Source organism: Trachemys scripta, chromosome 13 (genome assembly GCF_013100865.1).
Source record: "Trachemys scripta elegans isolate TJP31775 chromosome 13, CAS_Tse_1.0, whole genome shotgun sequence".
Classification (NCBI taxonomy): Eukaryota; Metazoa; Chordata; order Testudines; family Emydidae; genus Trachemys; species Trachemys scripta.
The window spans coordinates 12142459-12160790 of record NC_048310.1 but is presented as its reverse complement, the minus strand read 5'-3'; the positions used below and the strand labels follow the sequence as shown (position 1 = coordinate 12160790).

General features: G+C 39.7%; 1 protein-coding gene across 1 annotated transcript; it reads right to left on the bottom strand.

Annotated features, from left to right (window-relative positions):
• Positions 1–5803: 5803 nt before the first annotated feature.
• GCSH (glycine cleavage system protein H) lies at positions 5804–17443 on the bottom strand. The gene is made up of 5 exons (XM_034788612.1): positions 17294–17443; positions 12288–12367; positions 10817–10880; positions 7510–7641; positions 5804–6471 (listed from the first exon to the last, which is right to left on the bottom strand). The coding sequence occupies exons 1-5, from the start codon at positions 17319–17321 to the stop codon at positions 6374–6376; spliced, it is 402 nt and encodes a 133-aa protein (XP_034644503.1). The 5' UTR covers positions 17322–17443; the 3' UTR covers positions 5804–6373.
• Between the last annotated feature and the right edge of the window lie 889 nt (positions 17444–18332).

The following is an 18332-nucleotide window of genomic DNA, read 5'->3' as shown; positions in this document are numbered from 1 at the left end:
GAAGTCTATAATTATAAAAAAATAATTACAAGTTGAGTGGTTAGATCAGGGAACTGTGAGTTGGGACTCTTGGGTTCTTTTCTTGGCTCTGCTTGTATGGCCATGGAGTCACAGTCTCTCTGTGTTATGCCAGTTTCCTCATTTGTAAAATTAATATCAAGCCATCTACCTCCCAGGCGCTTTGAGTCTTAATTAATAAGTGTTTGTACTTTCAGAGCTCCAGGTACAAGCTGTTACAGATCTGCAGAGCATTATTATTATTACTTTAGCTTAGTTTCACACTGGTGAATGGTGTATGGATGTTTTTTCTCTGATAATAATCCGTGCATAGGTATTTCAATCCAAGGATTTACAGACAATTAATGAAACCATGCAAGGTAGGGAAGTATTGTTGTCCCCATTTTTTAGAGGAACTAGGAGGCTAAGTAACTTGCTCAAGATCACACATGAAGCCATGATACAGTAGGGAACTGACAGATATCCTGACTTCCAGTCCTGTGCTTTAATCAAAGGATCATCCTTTTTCTAAGTGCATTTCATTAAAGAAATGTTGAGTTCTGGCTCAGCTGGTAGCTCAGAAAGTTGTCATTCTGGCTACCCATGTCCGGGAGCAAGTTCATGACTTTTATAATGCAGGCCAAGAGAGCCTTGAGGGAGAGGACACAGACTTTATCACACTTGACTACATCCCAGCAGCCTGTTTAAGTAATGACAATGTCAGAAGTTTGCAGTGTTGGTGTAGCTGTGTCAATCCCAGGATATTAGACAAGGTGAGTTAAGGTAATGTCAGAAGTGACTCTTATATGCTCTCCTGGCTGTGGCAACTGTTTTGCACCCATCTGATTAAAAGGAAAGAAACAAATATTTTAAGGGTAAAAAATAAATGCCCTATGTCTCTGACTGATTTCATACCTGGACTCAGAAAGGTACGTGCCATCTGTGACAGTGGAACAGTGAATGAAGGGCAGGTAATGCTTGGATATTTAACCCTTCACTGTAAAGATTAAGGAATAATGTAGGAAGGTAAAATGCCTTAACTTATCAAATGAGCACGTTTTTATTCTCCATGTTTTTCGGGAACTTCTACCCTCATTTGACTCCAAACAGATCCAGAACTATCTTTGTCTTTGCAGGAGGCTGATTCAGCCAAAGTAGGTTCTGGGAATTTTTCTTCATCTACCATTTACACTGAATTTCTAAGTGTGAATCAAAGCACCTCCAATAAACTTTCATGTGCTGCTGTGGCCCAGAATTCAGCACCAAAGAGCAAAAATGAAAACTGGACATCTTCATGGACTTTGAAAAACAGCTGCTCTGATCATGTAAAATGTCCTCAGAAAAGTTACTGATCAACAGTCAATAGGTATAGAAAGTGAATATCATGGCCAACCAGAGCCTGAAGATTGTGTTTTGTATTCTTTGGATAACAATTCTTTGTTCTTAGTGTAGATCCCACCTGCAAATAAGACTATAAACAGAGCTGAAAAGGGAAGGAGAAAGAAGATGGCATCTTTGCCAAGGTGCCCGGTAGCTGTGAAAGCTGCAGTCTTCTGGTTTAGAAGAGCTTTGCATGTACATTACAAACCTGCACTAAAAGGCACAGGAGCTTGAGGTTCCAATTATCCATGTTTTCCAGTGGAATTTCCATGAAGAAAATGGGCAAAATTATACATTGGCCGGCAGAGAAGCTATCAAATAAATACTGGCTTGCCTGTGCCCTGCCACAGCTGAACCAGTCTCTGCTGGCCAGGTTTAAACTCTTTTTGAGATTTTAAGATAAAAAAACTTGTACCTTTCCCTATATTCCCGTTTTTGTGGGAGATTACATTTAAGTACTTATATGAGCCTTCTGGCTAGCTTCTAGCATATTTTACAACCTGAAGAATGGCTGGGGTTTTGAAAATAACCCTTTAAGGAACATGAACTGGAATTTTGCCTTTATTTGCCTTTTTATAATGAATAAGCCTTTTTATGTCACCTTCCACCAGTGATATTTGGTCTGTCTTTCTATTGTTGTGTGTTTATTTTTATTTTCACATCACTATTTTGAAGTAGGAAAGGAAGCTTTAGACTAAAAACTTGTAAAATCTTTGTGGCTGCAAATCAACCATCCTTTCATAATCTACTGGTTTGTGTATAAATCACTGTTGCCCTCTAGTGGATGGAATGTCAGATTTATTTGTATGTGCCTGGATTCCCTTCCATGTTCTGAGCTAGTGGAACTGATTTTCTTAGGTCACAAGTTTGTGAGATGAAAGTTCAATTTTCACTCTTGTTGCCACATGTTGGTGACTGATGTATATTTGTACCTACAGGTTGTTGTACTTGACTCAGCACAACGTGCCTAAGTATTACTGATCATATTGTATGCAAGAGCACCTTCTGTTCTAAAACTATTTAAGTAGCTAAGCAATAGTTTCTTGTTGCTTTGGTTTGTGACAATTTTGTTATGTGATGGTTGAATATGTAAATTTCTAAACATATGCCCTACACAGTCCATTTTTTTAAAGACACTGGAAGGAAAACTGTTCTGTGGTATCAGAGTAGAAGCCGTGTTAGTCTGTATCCGCAAAAAGAACAGGAGTACTTGTGGCACCTTAGAGACTAACAAATTTATTAGAGCATAAGCTTTCGTGGACTAGTTGGCTGTAGTCCACGAAAGCTTATGCTCTAATAAATTTGTTAGTCTCTAAGGTGCCACAAGTACTCCTGTTCTGTGGTATGAATTTCTCATGTTAAAGAGCAAAATGGAGGGTAAATAGTAAGAGAAAAATACACAGGGATATAACTATATATTGGAATTATTACATAATGCGGTTCACCATGGAGCCTGAATATGTGAGCATGCAAGGAATTACCATGCTCTAACAGTGTGATGTACTTGGCCAACAACATGTCTGTTCTTTCCAGAAATTTCCTATTACTAAAGCCAAAGGAAGTGTTGGATTGTCTAGAGTTATATAATATTAACCTAGAGAAGGCAATGGACATATTGTATTGGCAGCAGGATAGTCTGGACAATGTAATGGCTTTCTCCCATCTCTAACTCTTATATAATACTAGACTTAAGTATCCTAATGTATATACACTTTAGCTATAAACTGCTGAATGTAATTTGTTTTTATTGTTTTCTAAATGTAATAGATACCCCTATAACAGAACACTTGAGATGTTCTATTCACAAAATATGGTAGCGTGTTTCTTCCCTATTATGGAAAGCAGATAAGAGAAGGGAAACTTGTATCCCAGAGTATATTCCCTTCTTGTCAGTAATTCCTGATTAGCCATATATTTCAGAATTACTTTATTCTGTCCTTCCTCTCGGCCCTCAATTTTTATGCAAGTAAAAACCTTGCATTATTACATAGTTATGACTTTTGTGGATTTGGGTTAACAATGAGGTAGGCCCACTGCCACCCAATTGTTATACTTTGTATTTGCATAATGGGTTTTTAATTTTTAAAGCACTCTGACAACATCCATTAACTTATCCTCACAATCCCCTTGTGTGTGTAGTTCCATTTTAGAAATGGTGAGACTGAAGCCTAAAGATTAAATCAATTACCCAAGGTCACACAGTCAGCCAAGGAGCCAGGATTAGAATATAGAATGCCTTAGTCTCAGATAGGTGATCAAGCCACTAGATGACATCTCTGTGACTGCAGTTCACGCTGAAAGGAAAGTCAGAGACACTAAAAATCCCAGGTAAACAAGGATTGAACTATGAAATAGTAGTTTGCCAGCTAGAACCTCTTTCAAGAATAGTTACATGACCTCTCTGGTCACTCAGTAACAGACTTAAAGGTGGCAATTTTGCAACAGAAAAGCTTCAAAAACAGACTAACAAGAAACTGCTGAACTTGAATTAATATGCAAACTAGATACCATCAATTTAGGTTTGAATAGAGACTGGGAATGGCTGAGCCATTATATACATTGAATCTATTTCCCCATGTTAAGTATCCTCACACCTTGTCAAACAGTCTGTAATGGGCTATCTTGATTATCACCACAAAAGTTTTTTCTCTTAATTAATAAGCCTCTTAGAGTTGGTAGGGCAACTTCCACCTTTTCATGTTATATGTTCCATTGTATGCATCCGATGAAGTGGGTTGTAGCCCACAAAAGCTTATGCTCAAATAAATTTGTTAGTCTCTAAGGTGCCACAAGTACTCCTGTTCTTTTTACATGGAAACAGGACATTGATTATGTAATTCCCATACTGGAAATGGCTCATTTCAGAACAAGTGGCTTTAGTGGCATTCTCTCTCACTTACTTGAAAGCTTAAAACAAATAGTTCCTAAAAAGTAGGTCCAGGCAGTTCTAAGTTCACATACATGTTGAGAGTGTTGTCTATCACAGTGTTACTATTTCAAATTCTTGGACAGAATTTTCTATGAAGTCATTACAGTCCTTACAAGATGCAGTTTGAGGTATGGAAACATACAGACTATGTGGATTCTCTCTCTGGCAGTAAGAGGATCCCTATTCTTAACAAACTTTTTTATTTTATACTAAGATGAGCTGAAGATGATGTAGTCAAGACCCAGGAAGGTTGCTTTTTGGTATCTGGATCACCTAAAAAGGTTTTAAGTACAGAATTTTAGATCCAACCTCCTAGGATAGTCCTTATAATACAGGGCTAAAAGGTTATGAGAGTCAGATACAAGACAATTGTCAATCTGAATGAAAGAGACTTCACTGCCAGCGCCATCCATGAGGGAGCACTGAACTATGAACAACAGCAAGACACCGGTTACATAGTGGAAGGACTTCGCTGCAGTACTCCAGGAACAAGAGCAGTAGTACACCCAAGCAAATTAACACTTGTAGGGCACATACTATGTTTCACAGCCTACTTATATTAGGCTCAGGCTGCACAAGTCCTGTCATTCTCAGCCATCTTGCAGTACTGGCTATAACAAATGGTACTATTGAAGTTGAATACATTTTAAACAGTTACTAGTTTCCTTATGATGGCACTCCCTATCCACTTATCCAAAAGCTTGACATTGCTGTAGTCCCCAAGTGGCTTTTCTTCACAACACAAGAGGATGTCATACACGATCCTGAACATTCACATATGATTAAAGCAACCATTTCCCAATTAGGTCACATTAAAGAATGGGTAGAACTTGCTGTTTCCTAACCATCAGCTGATAGATACTGAACTTTAACATGATTTTTAATAGAAGAAAGAAATAGTGCTTTCTGCACAAGAATTAGAGGAAAAAAATGAAATCCAAACAACTCTAGAACTCATATGAAGAGCGAAGTATACAGGTAATTTCCCTCAATCGAATTGTGCTTGTATCCTTTTCTGACCTCCCAAAGTAAACTTTTCAACAGAAGACTATCGTTCATTCACATCACTTCCATCTATCCCATCCCCCTCCTAATCCTAAATCAGGGTTGTTGTTTTTTTAAGTACATTGGACTTATCCTTCAGTTTGTATACATAATAGGCATAGCTGGCCTCTTACTGAAACTTCAGGTCCTCTTAACCCATCAATGAATCCATGGTTTTGGCTGAGGGGGGCATGAGATAGTGTTAAAGCATTAGAGAGGGCTGCATTTCTATCATGTATGTGTCAGAATGAGATATTAGTCATTCTAGCACGCAAATGCATAGTTAGAACATACAGATCCCGAGCCTTTGAAGGGTTGCATGTATTTTGAGTCCCAAGTTTGTTCAAGTGATAGGTTAATCTTGCAAATTCCAAACAGGATACTGAACTTTATATACAATATGTAAAATGGGTTATGGTACATGGAATACAAAATAACAGCAAACGTAAGTGGTAAAGTCAGTTTTTTTTTTTATTTTCTGTTATCTAGTCTGCTGCAAGGCTACAGCCGTATCTGTAGAAAATTTTAACTAAACTAAACTTTTTAAAGATTATATTGCTATGCACACCTGAAACCTGATGCAACTTTTGTATCACAACAACCTGTTAGCTATGTAAATGTATTTGGACAGCTAACACAGTTACCATGCTGCTGCTAAGACTGTTGCATGTTACAGTGCTACACTTTGTAAGTGTGTATTTTTAGGAACTAAAAATATTTTACTCTAGATGACATTCCAAACTTTGAAAATTACATAATTAAGTTTAATAGGCTAAAAAAATCACTAGCAAAAGGGAGCAAATGTTAAGCATTTTTTTTCCTATCTGCAATCTCTGACTGTCACAGGATTGCTCTTTAGTACAACACGATTCAGAGGCAGCATATTTGTCTTAATCTTACTCAAAATTTCTGGAATACGCAATTTTTTCAAGCTGCCCAATGTCAGACCTTCTGTACACCACTAATCTATGACAAACTACGCTGATATAAGTGTTTTGTAGTGGTTTATTTTAGCATTCCAGGTCAGTCCTCAATGGATTTTATAAATTTCTCATATGCGTCCTCATTCATCAGTTCATTAAGTTCTGAAGGGTTGTCCACAGTCATCTTGATAAGCCAACCTGTAAGAAATTAAATTAATTTTTTAAAAAAATTAACTAGACCTATTAAAATAAAGGCATCTAAATCCAAACATTAAGGAAATATTTTTTTTTAAGTTCACCCCCACGTACCTACAGCTCTTTAAAACTGGAATGGACTCAAGGGCTTGGTCGTCTAACATATGCAAAACAGTTTTCAGATGCTTTTAAGATCTGTTAAACTTAAAGGAGGAAATATAACCACTCTAAATATGTTCTTCCTTTGCTATTTAAAAGGAGGTTTAAACTCAACCACAGTATATTTAGCTCTGAAGATTTCTGGAAGTTGTAAGCAACAGATCAATTTCCTAGTGAAGACAGGACTAAAATGTTTAACAATTTCATACTATAGGGTTTATTGGAACTAGAGGATGCTCAGAGACATGAGGCATGTCTACACTACAAACTTAAGTAGACCTATGTTAGGTGGACTTACAACTACTGAAGTAATTACTGAAGTTGTTTATGTCCACACCACCCTCCTTCTGTCACTGGTGTGCATCCTCACCAGAAGCATTTCTGCCGACTGAAGAGGGGCGGGGAGCGGGGGGCGCTCAGCTCCGAGCAGAGCTCTCCGCTGGGAGCCCAGGGCTGTCTGCTCCCTGCGGGAAGCCAGGCTGCCCCCTGGACTCTCAGCTGTGAAATTGATAGGAATGACAGCCAACAACTGATGTAAGTAACGCAGTGTCTATACGGACACTGCATCGCCCTAACTACCCGACATAAGCCCTAAGCCTCTCATGTAGGTGGAGTTATTATGTCAGTGTAGTAAGGCACTTACTTCAGTAGGAGCAAGGCAGTAGAGTAGACACTGACATAATTAAGTCGATGTAAGCTGCCTTATGTCGACTTAACTCTGTAGCGTAGACCAGGCCAGGTTCCCTCCATGTCATTTTTAGATTCCAAATAATTAAATTGGAGAAATGGACAATAGAAGATCTGCTTGTGATAGAAACACCATCTGGATCTTAATCATAGAAGTGCTGTTTACTCCTTGAAAGTGAAACAATAGCTTCTTACCATCCTCATAACAAGATTTATTGACGAGTCCTGGATTATCTGCAAGGGTGGCGTTAATTTCAGTTACTTCTCCCGTGAGAGGAGAATAGAGTTCACTAGCAGCCTTCACACTTTCCAGAGCACCAAACTCATCTGAAATACATGATTGTGTTCATTAAAAGAAAAAGGAAAGGCATTGATGATTTACTTTTGTAGATAAAGGTTTTAAAGATGACCCAGCCCCGATAAGTCTCTGGAAACTAAACAAGGAAGAACGGATGAGATTTTCACACAGGCTGAAGATAAGGCCCTGGTTTCATTACAATGACTATAGGCTTCAAGTTTGAAATTTCTTTTTGAACTATGTACTCTGGATGAAGGGGCAGTTGAGGGATAACATTACCTGCTACTGCACAAAGGATGGGAATTTGTCACTTAGCTCATCCTGGGGGCTGGTGCCTTACTTACAATTAGTCTTGGAAGAATTCAATTTTTATCAATAAATGTCAGTAAACATTGATTTCATTGCACACAAAAAATATTTTCATCGATAACTAAAATGTACAGATAGACCCTGAGAACTTACTAGAATTCTTATTAGAAGGATATCTGCTGTCATTAAATAACTACCTCCGACCCACCCCCCCATAATTTTCTGCAATTCTACATTTAAATTGATAAACATAAAAAACCTTCAAGCCCAGAATTTTGTGTAATTGTGCAAAACTGAATAGATCAAAGAAGAAAATGTTTAAACATCAGTTTTATCTGTCAAATATAAAAAACAAAAAACAAAAATTGAATTCTGCCAAGCCTATTTACAATGCTTTACAGCAAAACTTCTGACCAGTAAAGAGGGGCTAGGCACCAGTAGCCACATCCAGCCCTCTGCTGCAGAGTATAAATATAAATTCCGAGTAGCTGCTAACTAGCCTTTAGCTCAAGTAATCTGCCTGTGAAATAGTCAAAGCAATAGTCTCGTGAATTCTGATTTCCTACCACACTGAGGTCTTGTCTACACTATAAAGTTTGGTTGGCAAAAGCCTTTTGCCAACAAAACTCGAGAGGCGTACACACTACAAAACTACTTTTGACGGCAAAACAAAACCACCTCAACTAGAGGCATAAAGCTTTTCGCGGAAAAGTTCAAGTGATAAAGCGTCAGTGTAGACACTGCTGTTTGTTTTGTCCATGGAACTGGCTTCCACCAGTATCCCACAATGCCTGCTGTGACCACTCTGCTGACTGTTTTGATCTCTGCTGCCCTACAGGCAAGTGCCCCTCTCCTTTCAAAGCTCCAGGTATCTGACAGCTGAGCTTGCTGCTCTGGGAACAGAGAGCAGATCATTAGAGGACTGCTCCTGTTCTGTCCTGCAGTAGGAACACAGGGGCCTGCCGCGGGGAGGGGGCCTGCCGTGCTGCTTTGACATTCCTCAGCATGGAGAGCTTACAGAGCTGCTCAAGATTCCGCTCCCAGCAGCTGAGAAGGCTGCAGGGAGGGAATCTCAGAACCATAGGCAGGCAGACTGGCAGAGTGGGCTGCTTGGGGAGAGACTGTTGTGCCGAGCAGGGGGCTGACATAGGGGGTGGGGTCCCTCACTCCTCCTACCTCACGATAGGTCGGTCAGCCTGTCATCTCTCCCTCCCCCCACACTTCAGTTGAAAAGTGGCTGACAATCTACTAGGATGCCCATAGAACCATGCGATTGAGAAACATGCATCATGTGGCGCTACACCTTCCCCCTGAGGCATTGCAAACCCTTCCGAAAGCACCATGTGGCCACTTGCACACTAAATAGCTACCACAGTGCACTGCTCTCTGTGTCGATGCAAGAGCTGCTAGCGTGGATGCACTCTGCTGACACAAGGAGCATAGTGTTGACACGCAACAGCGGTTTTAATTAAAGTGACATAACTTTTGCCGACAAAACTTGGTAGTGTAGACAAGGCCTAAGAGTGCACTTTTTCAGAAACACCATCAGGAGCTAATGTACATGCACTGGGAGAAGAGCAAATCCCTTAGTATTCAGAATCAGGAAGTGGGTACCACTGAATTGCTCTCCCCCTTTTCCTTATTTTTTATACAGTTATTGAAATGGCAGGTGGGACAATGCTACTGAAAGCAGCCGTAAACTGTAATGAAATGAGAAACAGGCTGGAGGAACATGGAAATGTCAGAACAGCAGGTTGGTATGAGCACAGAATGTAATGGGTTCGGGAGTTTGGAATTAGATGTGCATGGTGCAGAATCAGCGTTAGAGCTGGTGGAGCAGATAGGAACTAGGAGGAATGAATTTTCTCACTATAAAATAAAACAAAAATGTTGAGTTTGTTAATTAGAAGCCCAAAAGCAAAGGGCCTTTCTCCAACATTTGACATTCAAGCCTTCTGTAGATGGTGTGGCTAAAATAGTTGCTGGGGACATTTTACACAACAAGGATTTCAGAATAGAGGTCCTGCTGCTTTACCTCTTTTGTAATCTTGTTTTGCAATTTCCTGCATCTGCAGTCCATGGTGGATTATTTATGTTTCTAGGCAAGAATGATTTTTGGAACATGTACCAGAACATCAGTACTCCTTATGAAAACAAAGGAAAAGCCTCCTCCTGCTTGCTAACACTCACTCTTTTGTAGTGATTTACAAGTTATTACACTCTTTATAATTTAATAATACATAATTAAATTATTGAGAAGCAGCATGGGCCAAGCATGGAACTTGAAGCTGGAAACTATCAAATTCTAATTCCAGCTCTGGTAACTTGCCAGAGGGTTAAGGTTTGTACAAACCTTTGAATTTGTAAAGCACCACATCAGCTGCTGTGTTGATTAATGCCACAACCAAAAAGTACCTTGCAAAACAGGAACAAATAAGTCACCTAGAAGCACTGGCAGGTTGTCAAATCACAATATGGAAAATTGTACAATTTTAAAAGTTTATTGTAGCAATTCTATTTAAATTTATATAATTAAAAATGTAAGCAAACATTTAAATTAAACAACTGGTTTTAAGTGTCTCTTTACAATTTTAAAGGCAGGTTCTCCTATTAAGCAAGATCTGAGAACTCTACTTGCTCTGTTCTAACATTCAGAGTTTAGAAATAAGGCCTTTAGCTCTCTTAAAAATGTGAACAATCCATATTTTATATCCAACAAATATTCAACCATATAAATGAAATTAAATATGACAGGATCGGAGGGTTACATCAAACAAACGTTTAACTATATGAAAAACAACAAGAATTGAGGAAGTGGCATAATCACGTTAGTTTAGATTAAAACCTAAGAATTGTTATAGCAATAGTTTAACAGCTTAAAATAAAAATACTTACCCTGTTTGTTCAACTTTGTCCCAATTTCTGGAAGACTACAATAAACGATGTCTCCTAATGCTTCCTAAAAACAAACCAAATGCATCAGGAATATATACTAGTAAAGGCTAAATGAGCATGTGGAGAGGGATTTAAGGTTGTAACTACACAACTGATTAGACTAAAATTATATTCCTCTGCTTAATGTTGGTGCCCATCCCACTCAAAGGCTGCACACTTTTAACAGGAATCATGTTTTTTGATACACAACTTGCAAACCAGTTAGCTTCTCATGCCCTCTAAATTGCAAGATGTGTTAATATATTAGGGTTTTAATAAGCTTACAGCTGTGTTATGAGTCCATGAGAAAGAATTACATAATCATTCCTCCAGGCACGATGTGACAGAATTCTTGTTGATCTTTATAGAAACAAAATGGGTCCTAACAGCAAAACTCCCAGTGATGTCAGGGAACTAAGATTTGACCCCCAAAGCATGAAGCATTTACTGTTTGTGTCATTTGAAAGACCATGCAATATCGAAGTCCTACTCTACCCAATGCAGACAATTTACACATTGCCTAGTATACAGTACTCATCAGCTGTCTGGTTTTGGGCCATTTGAGTGACTGGGATTTATGCTATTGATTTCAACAGAAGCAGGGTCAAGCCCTTTAAGACCCCAAATTTATCTCTACCTCACACAAACCTAGGGATCTTTTATGATAATAGATGTTATTTACACATTCAGAACGCTGAAATTACAAAAAGGCTATTTATCCTAAAGAACATGAATCCCACTACACTCAAAGCTTCTGACATTGTCCCATATATTATACATCAATGCAATGTCCCACATTTGGTTGTTACCAGGTTTAGGCATGTTTCTTTGGATTTTTTGTTTTTAATGCACATCTTTAACTAGCATCCTATTAACCAGTCATAACAGGGACTAAAGCTAGAAAAATACCCCGACCAAGGATTTGAAAGCAATAGTCCAATCTCTTTGGTAAGCATCACAGATGAGGATGCTAATGACTATCACACATATTACAGACTCTCCCTGCACCAAATCCTATTCCTGTTCACAACTCCACTTAAATCAAAAGGGTAAAACTCAGAGCAGAATTTGGTCCAAACATGCACAATGCAATAATTTCCTCATGCAGTCTAATGTTCCTATAAAGAAAAAACAAGATTAAAACAGTAATAGAGTAATAAATCTGAATTGTTATTCTGATTTAACAACTAAGATGCTCATCAAGTCTAAGTCAATCCAATGGAGAACTAACATGATCAAAAATTATCCACAAATATGCTGAAGCAGCATAATGTACTTTAGAAATAGTTTGAGATCTAAGCCCATAATATGCTTCAAGTGTACAGTATATGCAATAAAAATAATAAAAGAACAAGGTAACAATCCAAAGTTCAAGGACAAGAGCAGGAATGTACAAGTAAATATTGAAGGACAACAACAAAAAAATCAATACCTGTGCAAAATTGCTGATTCCTACAGTCCCAATACCATTTTCAACTGATATCCACTCATGCTTGTCTGTGAATTTGCGGGCTAAAATGAAACAGATTTGATATCTCAGAAAATATTGACATTTTACTTTTATAAATACTCTAATATACTGGCGGTTCTAAACACTGTTTTCTCTTGAGTTTGGCTTTGAACATTATTGTTCAACTTTGGTATGGACTGCATGTGTGGGACACTTTTTGGAAGTGCTGGTATTATGCTTTGTATTAACACAGACCACACGTGAGGTGTTGAAATGTGCATCAGAATCGCATCATTTAGCTTTAGATGCCAAAATATATAAATAACAAGTGTGAATTGCAGATCCATTAAAAAAAAAAAAAAAGCCTGATTTACATCTTTAGTGACACAGTAGGGGCCTGATCACAGATGGCAAAATCTGGCCCTGGACAATCTAAATATGCCATAGGAAATCATATTTAAAGCTACCAGCTCAAAACGTGGAGGATGAAGCACCACCAGATGGGATTTAATTGGAAAAAAGACAGTTTGTACTATTAATTAAAGTGACAGTTTAAGAATTTTATTCATTGTTGTGTGTGTCCAACACAACTTTAAAAGGTTTCTCCCTCAAATTCAGAATTGTTTAATTAGCCAATTCTCCACATTATTCCCACTAAAGCTGACCCTAATGACATTTCTGTAACACTGCAACTTTCACAGTGCCTCATGCAATGCACTATATTTGAACTTTCTTAGAGGACATGGAGAGGTCATACTATCTCTTTGCAGATAAACTATTTCAGCTTGCAGAAACTCAAACATAATGGTTTTTAAGTACATTTATTTTTCACTTATTCATTATTGCAACAATTCAGCTGCATTATTGCAACAATTCACACTTTGTTTAAAAAAAATGGAAATAAGATCACTGAATCCCCAAAACCGTCCATATTTTACTGAATACATTTCATTCTGCAAATCCAGATAAGAGGAATGATTCTGCACCCTATGCTCATCAGACTTCTCATGCAAGTAAGGATTACCCCACAGGAATACGGGTTGCAGGATCAGCTTCTGGGACATTTATATAATTGTTGTGCAACTACTGCAGGGTCACCAGAGAATTGTGTTCTTAATAGACAATTATATAGAAGACCCAGTTAAAGTTTGATCACTTCACAGCAATTCTCACTCATACTTCTGCATGTATTCTAGTCACATTTTTACAAATACAACTCTACCCTGATATAACGCTGTCCTTGGGAGTCAAAAAAAAAAATCTTACTACGTTATAGGTGAAACCGCGTTATATCGAACTCGCTTTGATCCGCCGGAGTGCTGCTTTACCGCGTTATATCCAAATTCATGTTATATCGGGGTAGAGGTGTACTACTCTGATTCTCTCCGGAGTGTGACTCTTTTCATGCTTATGTTCCAGATGCCCTACACTTCATACTTAATTCTCCCTCTTGGAATCCCATTTGAAGACCTCTCTTCTCCATGACCTTTAATCCCTAACCTCTTCTTAACAGGTCCACAATCCTATTCCTTAAACTTCTAGTCTGCTCCTTTCCCCCTCTACTCATCCATTCCCCCCATCTGCCACATTTGGGAATGAGGGGAATGTATAGCAGCAGTGGGGGAATTTGTATTGTCTTCACCCTGACTCACTATGTGTGTCCAATCAGACATGGGCTGTTCTGACAACTGGAAAAGACTATTTATGAAACCAAACTTTCTGTATTACCTGTGCCATAGCAATTCAGTCTTGCCAGGAAATTCATGTTCCTATCTGGATTTCCTTTTTGGCTCCAAGATCCTCCCTGTGTTTTTTAGCTTCTCTTGTAGGATGAAATTTCAGCCACTGGTCCCCTGCAGAAAATCCCCACTATACTACCTCAAAGTTTTCCCTACCTTGTAACCCACTGCCTGAAGAAACTCAGCAGTTTTTGTTATCAACCTGCTGGGCTCCTGGACTGCAGCTCAACTACCCTGTTTCCCCGAAAATAAGACAGTGTCTTATATTAATTTTTGCTCCCAAAGATGCACTAGGTCTTATTTTCAGGGGATGTCTTATTTTTCAGAAATGAAAAATGCCTTATTATCGGTGGATGCCTTATTATCGGGGAGGTCTTATTATCGGGGGGATGCCTTATATTACAACGAGAGGCAAAACTGTAAGTAGGCCTTATTTTCGGAGGATGTCTTATTTTCGGGGAAACAGGGTATATTGCTGTAAACCCCTGATTTTAAAGTTGCAATTCCAGGACCCGTGAAGCAGATCTCAAGCCTTAGCTGAACACAAACGTTATGTATTTCACATACACGAGACAGCCACTAATTCATCATGAAGACACACAAGCATATAGAAAATTTGATTATAAAGCAAAATTTAAAAAAACTTGGTAGAGGTTTAATTCCAAATCAGTCAAGTGTTTTGAACTGTTGGAACAGTCTGTAAATTGCTCTTTGTAGCACATCAAAAAGAAAAGGAGCATAGTCCACTATGGCAACAAACATTCTAAATTCATATAAACAGTAGAGAGATTTAATAAATCTTGCTTGGAATGGTCTCAAGAACGTTTAAACATTGAACACAGCAAAAACCTGAGATTAACTAAGTGATCTGCTGTACTACAATTCATTATTATTACTGAAAACTCTAGGCATGTCTACAGGGGGCTCTCAGGAAAATGACACTGAATTAGCTGAAGGTGTGAATTTAAAGTTCATTAAACCCAGGTGGACGAGCTCATTGGGAAGTAAAGAGGCCTTTGTTCTGTTCAGCTTAATGCACTTTCAAAGTGAATTTGCTTTTGCTTTAACCGATTCATTTTAAATTCATATCTTCAGTTAATTCAGCTTAACTTTCCTAAGCATCCCTGTGTGGACATACCCTAAAAGTGAGAAAAACCTGAGCCAACCATCACAAAACAGGCAGTGGCATATAGATATTCATTTTCTTTCTTTAAAAAAGTGTGTGGTTTAATTATTACATACAGGATAGATCTACAGAAGAAATACCCCATATATTAGAAAGATTGACATGATGAGAGATGATTCAAGAATTACTCTTGTAATTAAGCAAGGCATGACTAATGAGAAAGCCATTTCTTTCCACTATTTACATGGAAGAAGGAGGCACAAGGGACTACCTCAGTCCCTTAACCCAGCTAGCTATTAACTGCCAGAAAATTCAGTACCTGGAGGTCATTGCTATTATAAACCTGTCAGCACATCCCCTCCCACCTTCTCCTTTTTCTGCATCTCTTTTGTCTAGGCCATTATGTATTGACTTCTGATTTCTTTTTTTGGTACTGGTCTTTTCTTAATAGTTAATAAATGGATCAGTAATGGAAGCGCAAGAGTTCCAAACACTCTCACAGTTGTGCAGCAGTATAACATCTTTGCAAGTACCCTTAAACTAGAAGCCTGCTTCTGATTAAGAACTTCATGGGTAATACACTATTTGCCAGAAATCTTTTTTAGCATGGTAAACCAAGTCAAAAGGAGAAACATAGCCCATTGTTTTGTCTTAAGGACAAAATACCTGTCCTACATTAGGCACAAGTGGAGTAAGTCACACTGCTGCAAGCCCAGTTTTGCACCAGTGCAGCATATCTACACTAGGTGTTCATATCAGTGTATAGAATAGCTACATCAGTATAGTTACACTGGTCCAAGTTCCCTAAAGTAGACAGGGTTCAGGGTCCTGACCCTGCAAGTAGCTCCATGCAAGTGGACTCCTGTATCCTTGTGAATGTGCCTACATAAAGCTCATTCAGACCTAAATTCACATAGTCCATTGAGAGGAAAGTTTAGTGCAGTGGTTCCCAAACTTTAACAACCTGTGAACCACTTTTACCAAAATGTCAAGTCTCGTGAACCCCCTCCTAAAAATGAATATTTCCAGGGATTTTCTCCTTTATCTGAGTATAAATTATAAAAGCAGTGATCTTGGAAATATAAAATTTTATTTTAAAGTTTTTATTACATATTTATTATTAATTATTTATCATTACAGTATTTTTATTACATTATGAAAACAGCAACACTGTTCCAAGATCTCACTTTCGTAGCTTGTATCACTTTGAATAAGCCTGTTATAAGACAAGGCACCTATGTTTCATCAAGAAGTATCAGATGTGAAACAGCATGAAGGTATGTAAGAAGCCAATATAAAGAGTTCCTTTTATACAAGCATTCAGGTCTTGAGCAGTTCAAGCAAACAACACACGTTACAACGAAGCTTAAACTTGTTCTTCATAATACTTTTAAAAACAATACTAGCTGCCCATTTAATTTTAAAAACAGCAAAAAATATCCACCTCCCTTTCTATTTCTTATAAGGAGTCTTGAAGTTTAAATCTCAGTGTGATAGATGTGCTTACTTTGATCTGCTTAGCTCTTGGAAGTCCTGGGGCTCTGGGCTGCTGGTCCCCTGCTCCCTAAGGACAGCTCTGTCCGCCATTAGGGAATTTTTCCCCGAGAACCCCCTGTAACATTTCACAAACCCGTTTGGGAACCACTGGTTTAGTGATTCATTCACCTTAAACTTGCAATCACACTGACTGGTGCATCATCAAAGCTTCACCTGTTGACACCTCCTAGATGGCTCTATGGATCTACATTAGGGATCGGCAACCTCTGGCCCGCAGCTCCCTGGCGAGCCGGGTCAGTTTGTTTACCTGCCATGTCCGCAGGTTCGGCCGATTGCGGACGCGGCAGGTAAATGAACTGGCCCGTCCCGTCAGGGTGTTTACCCTGGCGAGCCGCGGGCCAGAGGTTGCCGACCCCAATCTACATTGAGTAAGAATTGCAGGATCAGCGCCTAATCTGTCATCTTTTCCTATACGTATAGGACAGCTATCAGTGAATATGTAACAACGTTCAGTGGCTGTGTCTACAAAAAAGCCTGCATCGGGTATATATTTAAACTTCTATTGCACACTATGCATAGTAAAGTAAAGCCATCGAAGGCCTCGAGCACACTAGCAAATTTCTTACCCGCTAACATCAGCAGGAAGCACCGCATGGTCACTGGGGTAGCAGTCCTAACAAGTGGTCGGATTATGCCATAGTGATGAAAATAGCTGCACCATGTCTACCTAGTGCTTGTACCTGTAGTAGCCCCACTGCAGCATTACCTATTGATAAAAACAGGTGAAACTGCAGAGAAGGCATCTGTAACCAAAATAATGGCTCACTGTCCATTTTGCAAAACGTGTTGTGTTGTTTTTAAACTAGGCTACATACAGTGGAACTTGATTTACTAACTTAACTCCACCCCATTTTTTGTGTCACTAAAAGTTACGTTTTTAAAAATGCGTGATTTTTAGGCATAAGTCCCCTTTTCTGCAGATTAATGAATCAGGCAGATTTCTAGCGTTCAGAGAGCGGGAGTCAGGCGTTCTGGATTAGGCTCCCCGCGTTGCAAGTGATCTGCTATGGCATTTAGAACAGGACCCTCCCCCTTTCCTCTAAGCCATGGTTTTCAAGTGGGGGTCCGCCGACTATGCCTGAGATTTCCAAATGGGTCTGCAGCTCCTTTTAAAAACTTTCAGGGGTTCACAGAGGAAAAAAAGGTTGGAAAGCACTGCGGTAAGCCTCGCTCTCCCGAGATGCTAAACACTACTGTAGGACACAGCTCGTTGCCAACAAAGTAATGGGTACATGCACCGCACTCCACGCAGCAGCAGCTCCCACGCCTGCGTGCACCAAACCCCACGCACCAACGCTAGCCCTAAAGCTCGCATGCACCAGCCCCCCCCCCCCCCCCCCGGCCCCCCCCTGCGCCTGCCCCATCACCCCCCCCGGCCCCCGAGCACTAGCCACGCACGCACCCGAGCCCCCCCTGCGCCTGCCCCAACAGCCCCCCCCGGCCCCCGAGCACTAGCCACGCACGCACCCGAGCCCCCCCTGCGCCTGCCCCAACAGCCCCCCCGGCCCCCGAGCACTAGCCACGCACGCACCCGAGCCCCCCCTGCGCCTGCCCCAACAGCCCCCCCGGCCCCCGAGCACTAGCCACGCACGCACCCGAGCCCCC

Coding starts and splice junctions, on each gene's coding strand:
- GCSH (XM_034788612.1), bottom strand. CDS start 17,321: ATGCGGTGCTTCCTGCTGATGTTAGCGG. Junction 12,368..17,293: donor CTTCCTGCTGATGTTAGCGG/GTAAGAAATTTG, acceptor GTTTCATTTTAG/CCCGCAAATTCACAGACAAG. Junction 10,881..12,287: donor GAATCAGCAATTTTGCACAG/GTATTGATTTTT, acceptor GTTTGTTTTTAG/GAAGCATTAGGAGACATCGT.